Here is a 10,059-nt window from a genome sequence, read left to right as displayed (position 1 = left end):
GGGTTTTTTTACAACATAGGTCATCTCTTGGCATTTCACATAATAATAGTCAAGACGTTGCGACAATGCGGAGAGAAGCACGCTGAAATATTTATGATGTCTCATCTTGAACTCAGGGGCAACCAGTTGAAACTAAACCCCACCAGCAGATCATCTTGAACTCAGGGGCAACCAGTTGAAACTAAACCCCACCAGCAGATTTTGTTCCAGTGGGATTTACGTCACATTACTGAGAACGCTCTTCGGTTTCACTTCTGTGGCTTTAAAATGAAGTACATGCATCCAGATGTTTTAGAGTTACAAACTTAATACTCCTGTGCTTTGACAGACTACATCATGTAATTGCCGTATTACTTCTTGAGTCTGGTATGTCTCCCATATGCAGTACATATACCACAATATGAAGCGGGTGACCAAACATTTCTATGACTGTGTCTATGAAAATGAAAAAAACGTGCAGTGATACAACTCTTTTGTAACGCTCCCTGGAAGTCCCGTTTTGTAAACATGTCACGCACCATGTGCGACGGGTGCTGAATCTCCTAAACTGCATCAAAACCTTACACTTGAACTTAAATTTCATTTTGGGCAAAAAAAATAAATAAATCGCAGCGACACAAATCTACCAAGTAGGGTGGGTGGAAAGTGATGTTTGTGTGTTTGTGGCCAAGAAAAAACTTTTGCATAATCACCGTGTTGTAATCTGGCACCAAATGTGCACTGGAGCACCTACATGCTACTGCACCGCACACCGAGTTGTTTGCGCCAGATGTTCTCCCTCAGACGCGTCTGCTTTGACAGTCCAACCACATGAATGTTGGAAAAACAACAACGTGTCCTGAAGCAGCCTGTCTGGTTTTTGGAAACTCTTCCACCGTGAAAAATTCAATTTCTTCTCTCAGCGGTAGCCGTGGACCCACCTTTCATCACCGGTGATGGTCCTCGACATGAAAGTGGGTTCATCCCGGGCTGTTGACTGACACAGTATCTGATGATTTTCTTCTTCAGTGGCCACAAACAAAGATCCAGCAGTTAATAGATACCCATGTACACCAACCGCAATCCCACAAATGACCACTTTTGGATTGCCCCATGTATATTCATCCATAATTAGCTAGAATACACCGATAAAACCAGTCATAATCATATATTATTCAGTCAGTTTTACCTGGTTCGAACTCACTGAGTCAAGCCTGAATCCCTGAATACCCCGGTACTTGTTTTATTCCCCCTTTTTCACGGAAAAGTAGAAGCAAAAAAAAAAAAAGGAAGGAAGCTGTCAAAAAAATGAGACTTGTTAGGCAGGTTTAGAAAGGATGGCACAAAGATTTCCAGGCGAAAAGGAGTATGCTCCTGGTAGTGAAAGCACGCAGCAGGGAGCCTGTATGACTCTGCCTCTTATAATAGATTTAAGGCTTGTACGGAGTAGCTTGTGTGGAGTTTTAGGAGACTGTGTACACATGATACCTCCAAAGACACCATGCATATTTCTCCTCGCTCTCCCTCTCTCCTTTTAAATGTTATGCCGCCTGTGACCTCTCTATGTCCCTATAATTCTCCCCCTCTTGTGCAGGGGTAATAAGATTGATGCAGGTGGGAGATAATGAAATGCAAAAAAAAAAAAAAAGGGAGTGGTAAACTATTGGGGAGAGAAGAGGCAGTGATGGAGGGGACGGGGCGGGTAGAGTGAAGAAAAAGAAGGAAAAAGTGGAGAAAGATTGCAAGAGAGATTTTTTTTTTTTTGTCTTTTTCTGTTGATAAGCATTCCATTGAGTGCATAATCCGAGCTGAGTGCAGTTGTTGTATATCATAAAGGCAAGGGACACGCCATCTCCAGCACAGTAAATTACTGACATGCGGAGAGCACGGTGAAATAGCGAGTGCAGAGGAGGGGAGCACGGAGCCGAGGGGAGGTAATAGAGGGGAAACAAGAGGGGAGGAACAAAAGGCACTAGGAGTGGCAGAGAGCGGAGGCAAGAGGGGAGAGGAGGGGAGAGTACGAGATGGAGAGATGTGGGGAGAAGGCACTCTGATGTAATTAAAGTGGCCTATTTGAAAGGCTGCACCTTGCCCCTCATCCCGAGCCTCCACATGGAAGGTTTATGAATGCAGCAGAGATGCAGTGGAAGAGGTGCCAGAGCCACTGGGAGAGCTGCAGAGTGAGGTTATTAATTTGGAACACAAGTGCATCTGTGCAGCCCTTTTAAAACGTTTATTTGTATGACTAGCACTTGGTGTAGTGGAATCTGAATGTTAACTATTTCGGCTATCTGTTAGCCAGCTGCAGCCGTTTCACTCGAGACTTTAAGGTGAAAATTTCAGCCCTTTGTCTGCTACTTTTTTGCCAGCTTTTTTATCAGTTCATTCATTACTCGTAGCCATCGATCTTGATTACTCTTTGGTAACTGTTTGGACTTGTTGATAGATCTCCCTCCGGCAAGTATCTTGCGTGGTTGGAAATCGCAAATCTACTCCAACTTGTGTCCTGATTGATGGCGAGCAGCCCGGCAGAAATTTAGAGCAGAGTGTTTTTTTTTATAAAGCCAGACAGGATATGTATGAAATTGAATATGAAATGTCCTAACTTTGGACATTACCCCTTCTGAGGTCAGCGTTGTCCAACTAACTTTGCCATTGGTCGACAGCGTGAACGTATATGAGCCTTTCAAGTCGAGTTTGAAAAGCTTGTACGGAACTTTGATGTCCAACTTTGATCATGCCATTTCCATCAAACGAACTAAGAACAAAGTTGGCACGTCAGAGACGCTCGTCGGACATACGGAACTGGGCGAATGTTTTATGCAATGAATGTAAAAAGAAAGAAAGATTTCTAATATATATATGTACAGATTTTATGCATCGGTTCATCAAAGTTAGAGTAAACACAAAACGCAGATGTTTGGCGATACCACCCTTTGCCTTCTAGGTCCACTTTCACACTGGTTTTTTAGCAGACCTGGCACCTGGATCGTTCCAAACTTGGGGATCTTTAAACACTTCCTCTGTGGATTTAGGCAGTCTCCATTGATTCTGTCTCTTCACTTAGTCACAGACCGACTAGGTGGTGTTGAAATCGGGGCCCATGCCTTCAGTACTGCTTGTTGTTCTTGTCGCCAAAGATAGTTCTTGGGGTTGTTTTCCTGCTGTAGAGTGAATATCGGACTGACAGGACACCTTTTTGTCACCTTAGATGCCTCAAACATTTGCATAACGCTGCATATGTCGGGTTAAAAACTGCACCCGAGTCATGAGAGCGTGGCTTTTCCTTTGATGTACCAGAAACACAACATCTCAGATCGGCTCCGGTATCCAACACTTTGATGTGTGAATTCATTCTTTACCCAAAATTAAATGTGCAGGTAGCCACCAGCAAGGTTTACAGATAAAAGTTAATAGCTATTTCCTGAGTGCTGCTATCAATGGGATTATAAAGTGTGAATGTGTTTGTAAGGTACCGGAGTGCGATTTGGACTCCTTCCCTTTGAACTAGAATTACCATTGTTATTTTGAGACCTCCTCACTTATCTTTGCATGTGATGATCGCACCTTTTCTTTGTGCCGTAAACCACAACTAACAGCACAAAATGGCCTGAAACAAAGAATGCAGAGCTCAATCACACACTCAGCAGGGGAGGCAGAAACACAGAGGACCTCTCTTGCTCTGACAGAAAGAGAGGCTGCTTCAATCTCTTTCTCTCTCCCCCCCCTCTCCCCTGTCTTTTCATCTCCAGTGTGATTTGAAACAGCCTTTCAGGCCTCTATCGCTAATGTACCGAGTAGGCTCCCATTGTTAATGTTACAGTATTATGAGTTCCCTTTGTGTGTGTTTCTCTCTGCTCCCAGAGGACCGCACTGAAACCTGATAGGCGGTATAGGTTGGCAGTGGTGGGATCTCTTTATTTGTACTTTTCTTTAAAAAGGTAATTATGGAAATAATTCCTCTTTGTTTTCGCCTTTCTCTGCTGAGAGTCCAGTTCATAATTAATTGGTGGTGTGAAGGACCGGCCAATTTTAAATCACAAGGGAGGGGTCGAGGGGGGCTCGTTTTATTGGCTGGTGCCTGGATGGGGCAGTGGGCGGGTGGAGCATCTGAATTAGATTAGATTTAATTAAGGCATGGGGCCCCCTGACTACACACTGGTACATAAATAGGCTGTATGCCAGGCTGGTTGTTGTTGGGAATTCAAGACTGTGTGTGAGCACACTTAGACGCACACACACACACTGCAGAAGCTCCCCCAGGCCTTCAAGGTCAGGCAGGCAGAGGAAACAGGCAGCATGGTGTCTGGAAGGAAGAGAAAACAAGCTCAAAGCAGCACACTGTTGATAGCTTGTTGGTTTGTCCACACAAATAATCCTACACTGATAACCTCCTGCACTTTATGTACAAGAAAATAGGGTAAATAGAAGACTGCATCCAGGTAGCTTAGCTTAGCATAATGACTGGAAACAGAGGGAAAGTTCACTTTTGATTAAACCAATCTGTACTTTAAGACATTGCATTGTAGTGTAACAGGTATTTTGTTGATCAGATTTTCTTTAATCCAGTCTGGGAGTCTCACAGCATCACTTCAGGAAGTCGCTGCACTTCGAGAGCAGAAGCCCCACAAGCCCCATGTCTTCTAAAGCTAAGCTAACTAGTTGCTGTGACCTTTCCAGAAATATGAACCTTTAAGTACACACCGTGGCCCCTATCAGTGCATTATGTGAACTCCATTGCACATAAACAGAATCTGAATTGATCTGGTTTCAATCAGAAAGCGGATTTCACTTTTAGAAGCGTTTTCAGTCGGCGTCGCTTTGCAGATCATAACTCACTGCGAAAGGGTCACATTGGTTGACTTTTTGCAGAGCTCTGCACATTCAGTTTGATTCTCTGAAACTGTGTAGCTCTACCTTGTAAATGTGGGGGGAATCTCTATGCTGTGCTAAACACAATATCCCCCAAGAGTCTGTAAGTCTATATAAGCCTGGAATACTTCAAAAAGCTCCAGAAAGCCTTGCCTGCTTTGCAGTTTCTGGGGATCTAATCCTTACAGATGGAGGCATTTTCAGACTATTGATTCATGCTCATGATATCTTGTAATGGTCATTTCCTGGCGAGCTTTTCGGGCAATATCCTCGACTGTCCGAGTGATGGCTAGTGGACAGAGGTGGGGTTTTTTTTTATTTTATTTTTTTGGAAGATATTAGACTTTAATGGACATGGTCTCTAAGCAGCAACATGGAATCCTCGAACACTGAACATGGAAAGTGTTTTGAACTTTTTACGAGGCACACAGAGGTTTGATGTTTACTGCCCTCTGAGGCATTCGTGTAATTTGAACTGAAACAGCAACTGTAAAGTACTTTTATGTAGCTCGTTCCTCATTAGCACATCCTTTCCTTCTTCCCTATAATAAATAGGATTCCTTCCTTCCTCTCTCTCTCTCTCTCTCTCTCTCTCTCTCTCCTTAATACAACAGTACCGTCAGCCGGTGAGCTGAAACACCATTTACATGAGCCTCATCCCTGGTGCCTGATTGAAATTCTCACACTGTAATATCAGTCAGCGGAAATGCTTAAGTGCTATTCCCTCATCCTATCTGGAATAATAAGCTGCAGTGCTCTCTGGCACTACAGTAGTTCCCTTCCTCATTTCAGGCAGCGAGTTGGCTGCTCTGAGTTTGTAACTGCTGGCCACAGCTCTCATCGTGAACATTAAGTTCCCTGGACTCCTCAGTAGTTTGCAGACTCGCTCCTTCCCTGTGACAAACATGTTAATCTGTGACGGCCCCTGGTGTTCCTCCGCCTTCTCTCATCTTCAACTCACAGGGACTCGCGTTGCATTTTATCTTAAAAATGCTAAAAGCTGTTTTGCCCTCACAAAGAATTATTTAGCCTCTCTGTTCTTTCTCTTGCTTTCATGCTTGATAGTGGGCTACCAACTTGCGAACAGGGGTTTCAGAAGTAGCCTCTGCACGGGTGCAGGACGGCTGCTTGTTTTTCATCATCTCTTGGAGCTCTTGGGGAGCGTCTGACTGCTGTTATGCTTATTATGTAGAGCTCTCATCTCCAGGAGAGGCTGCTGCTATTGAATCAGACGGAATACATTTCAAAATGAACCTGAAAACAATTTACTCCTTGATATTCATGCCTGTTTCCTTCACTCCCTTCCCCATTCCCCTGGCTCTGCAGCTCCACAACTCATCTTCCTGCTTCTCAGCCTCCTATTCTCTTAAATTGTGTCCCTCTTCCTCTTCTTCTCCATCCTTCCTTCCCCTCTGTTGAGTCCCTCGCCACCACTCATCCTCCCTTTACCCATCAACCTACATCATACATGCTCAATTTGCTCTTCCTCTCCCCGCACAGAAGCACCCGGCCAGGACTTTGTGACGCTGGACTATCGCCTGCGATACTACCCCAGCATCACCTACGCCGTCATCGGCAGCGCCGTTATCTTCGTCCTGGTGGTGGCCTTGCTGGCCTTGGTCCTTCATCACCAGAGGAAACGGAGCGTCCTGCTGCCCAGAGGTGTAAGAGGGAGCTCACATCACCACCACCACCACCAGCCCCTGCTGCTGTCCCGTCTGGTCATCTTGGACCGGGGCCACGTGCATCCCGGAGGTCCGGGTCTGTCCAGCGGCTCCTCCACGGCAGCAGGACAGTACAGCTCAACTCCTCAAGCGCTACAGCTGCTGTCTGGGACCCTGTATCCCGCCGGACTCTCCATGGACTCACCTCCGTCGTACTCGCAAGCTGTTCTGGATGTCAGGTGAAGGGAGCAATGATTCTAACAGCTGGATGGGCATTTATCATATCATTATGTAAACAATGACTAAAGCAAAAGTGGAAACACAGGTGCTGAAAGTTGTCTTTGTAGCAAAGTATAATCTATTTATCACAGATATCTGTTAGCCACTGCTTCTGTTATGCTTTTGTGTAATTTGTAATGAACCACCATGTAATCCTTTAATCTGCTGGGTACTCATTTAATATAAAACATGAGGAAAGTTGCTGCTTCAAACCTGCTCATATATTATTAATGAAATTCTTTATTGGGAATATCCCCTTGAGATGTGCCATCTCATTTCCAAGGGTATCGGTAACAACAGTAGTACAATAAATGCATTACACAGTACAATTAAATAAGCAAAAATTTTAATTGCACACGCTATCTTACACAAAACATCTCTTAGTTAATTGCATTAAACTTTTACAGGATGCTGTTTTTAGCTTTTCTGTTTCTATTATGCAAATAGCAGTGACTGGATGCAGCTCCAGTTCTATGAGGACGTAGGAAATGGAACAGTGCCTGGTTTTTTATATTGTTGATACCGATGTTTTTAGAGGAGAAACCGCGACTCAATGAGGACATTGAGAGCTGGAGAAAGCTTGTTTTATTTTCTGAGTTCAACCAATCAACACTCGTCTTCTCCGAGTTAAACCAATCAGCATCTGGCATGTTTTTTGTAGGGCAGCTCAGGAGTACCTGCCCCGGAGTAGGAACTTTTTTCTTTCTTTAAAAATGACCTCGAAAGAGAGGCAGTTGGGAACAAAAGTTTAGGAACCCATCAGAAGAGAAGTACACTTGTACATCCGGAGTTCTTGGTCTTAGTTTTAAAAAAAATTAAATAAACACAATTGCACAATCCTTATGTAATCGCTCATGACCATAACATTGTGTGTTTCCTCTGTTTCTCCCCAGTCGGCCTCCCTGGTTTGATCTCCCTCCGCCTCCTTACCTCCCAGATGGAGAACTTCCGTCGGAGGGCGAGCTTCCTCAGTACGAGGGCCCACAGGACCCTCTGACTCACCCCACAGCTCATCCCTCTGCAGCCTCCACACCCAGAACTGTGGCCTCGGGCTCACAGCCGAGCTGCAGCTCCAGAGAGGAGTCGGACCAGCTGTAGCCACTCTCTAGCAGACTGGTGATACTTAGGACTTAGAGACTGCGGGACTTGAGGACCAGGCTGGAAGGCAGCGCGAGGCCAGGACAGCCCACAACGAAGACCTTGCTTGAGGAGATTCAACAAAGACTGAGAGACTGAACAGTGTCCTGGACTCGCTGCCCACACACCAGCTTACTGAAGCACTGGACTGAGATGAGCTCTTCCTGGGGGACCGAGCTTGTGCGTTGGCTCCCCCTGCTGGGATCACGGCTGAACTACAGCTTAATCATTCACACAGTCATTGATTCATTTCTCATTCTTTTGAATTGTACTCCCCTTGAAGAAGTACTGTATATGACCCCTACCAGTGACCACAACCTGCATCTCCAAAGAGTTCACATGCCATTTAATAATAGATTCATTACCATGCAACGTGGTAACATGAGTGTAAATGATGCTCTTCGTTATGTGACACACTTCAGCAGCACTTGGAGAACTTAATCAAAGTTATGCAGCATTTTTTAATCCTCCCCACTGTACTTTGCATTTTGAAAAAGTACACACTTTTCTACAAAGTTTGAGATTTTTTAAGTTTAAATTGTAAATTACCCAAATACTAGATGAGATCTGTATTGTTGATTCCTCGTACAGCATTTTAAAGAACATAACAAAAGCAGCTCAATCAGAGGTGATTTCCAGCTGTTTTCAGTGTTGATGTGAGATATGAACTAATGTGTCTAGTCAAAATTAGCATTTCACAACTTGTTTAATAGAGCTTTATGCTATAGGTATTTCTGAAACATCAGCGAAGCTTGTTTTCTTTTCAATTTTTTTTTCGATGTTTTTCACAGTATTTCTTGTCATTTGGTTAAATTCCAACTGAAAATGTGAAGAGGACCATTGAGACTTTATGAAATAATGCTGAGGAGGAATATTTACCTTTAGTGTCATGAATCATTCCTCGAAGTCAAAGAACCGCCTCTGCTGGCAACTTTTTTTTTTATATACATTTCTGTCAGACGACCAATCATTTGTTTATGTACACACACACACACAACAAGAGCAAGTACAAAGGATTTTTGTTGAGGCCTTATTCTGTGCTCGTGCCTTTGCATGTGATGTGAGATTCAACCGTAAGCTCACAACCATTAAGGATATTTTGTCTTTTAAAGTTCAAAGTAACGCCTGTAACTGTGTGTCATTCAGACAAAAATCATCCTGTGTAGTATTAGACGATGACTGATGAAATGCCTATCTGAAGGATCTGTGTCTGTTCGTTCATTTCAAAGTGGTTTGTTCAACACTGTACATAGGGGATATTGAAAGTAAAGAGATCTATTTAAAGTAGAAAGCTACTCAGAGTTTAACGTGAGAGATGAATGTGTAACGATGAAATGTAGTTGTTGTTCTTTGCATCTTACTTTTCTTGCAGAGCCTGCAGTGACGACGCAAGAAAAAACAATCAAACCAAAGATAATCATTATCAAACTTTTCCCCAAGGATGTTATCCCCCCGCAAAAGGAGCAATTATGTGTTTGTTCCTTTATTATATTAAAAAGTGCAAAAGGTTTATAGACTGAATTCATGCTATTTGCTGTAGAACTGGAAAACATTTCTCAGGATGAAATTATGCTAGTCTGTTGTTTATGTCTTGGTTTTGTTTTCAGAAACACTTAAATTTAACTTCCTTTTTTGTTTTTGTTTAGCTATTTACATATTTGTGAGGTTGCCCGCGATGATCTTTTTATCTCCTGTATTCTGTACATTTGAAGTAATATAAATTTTCCGACTCAGATTTTGCGTGTTTGACTTTTCCTGGCTCTCATATTACATTTTCTCGGCAGCTTATTATATTGTCAAAACATGTTTGTTGCAAAGTCTGGAGCTGCTCTGCCAGACAGACGAAGCTTTGATGAGAGACTCGCACATAATACAGATTTAGTCGTGCAAAAAGCCATCTGGGTTTATGCTGTGGGTAGGAATGGAGGAAGTCTTCAGACAGTGAGAGGAACACAAAACAATGTAAAAATAGAATTACTATGAGTAAAATGTACCAAAAATTGAGTGTGAGGAAAGAAAAATTCTCTATCTGGCCCAACTGTGAGGCATCTACATCATTGGATGACATTGGACTCTGCTTTTCTTTAAATAGCACCATATTTTACACCCTTACGAGATGTTCAGGTGC

At 43.3% G+C, this 10,059-nt stretch overlaps 1 protein-coding gene across 2 annotated transcripts in view; it reads left to right on the top strand.

Moving 5' to 3' along the window:
* The window catches only part of ldlrad3 (low density lipoprotein receptor class A domain containing 3), a 110,352-nt gene extending 100,686 nt beyond the window's left edge, over positions 1 to 9,666 (top strand). For both annotated transcript variants that reach the window (XM_008281762.1, XM_008281761.1), the window contains exons 5-6: positions 6,352 to 6,754; positions 7,688 to 9,666. In XM_008281762.1, coding sequence (XP_008279984.1) covers positions 6,352 to 6,754; positions 7,688 to 7,892 — 608 coding nt within the window. In that variant the 3' untranslated portion in view covers positions 7,893 to 9,666. The remainder of the gene's footprint in view (positions 1 to 6,351; positions 6,755 to 7,687) is intronic.
* Positions 9,667 to 10,059: the final 393 nt, after the last annotated feature.

The sequence above is a fragment of the Stegastes partitus genome, unplaced genomic scaffold (assembly GCF_000690725.1).
Source record: "Stegastes partitus isolate 25-593 unplaced genomic scaffold, Stegastes_partitus-1.0.2 Scaffold243, whole genome shotgun sequence".
Classification (NCBI taxonomy): Eukaryota; Metazoa; Chordata; class Actinopteri; family Pomacentridae; genus Stegastes; species Stegastes partitus.
The sequence above is the reverse complement of the archived record's forward strand: the minus strand, read 5'-3'. Positions and strand labels throughout refer to the sequence as shown.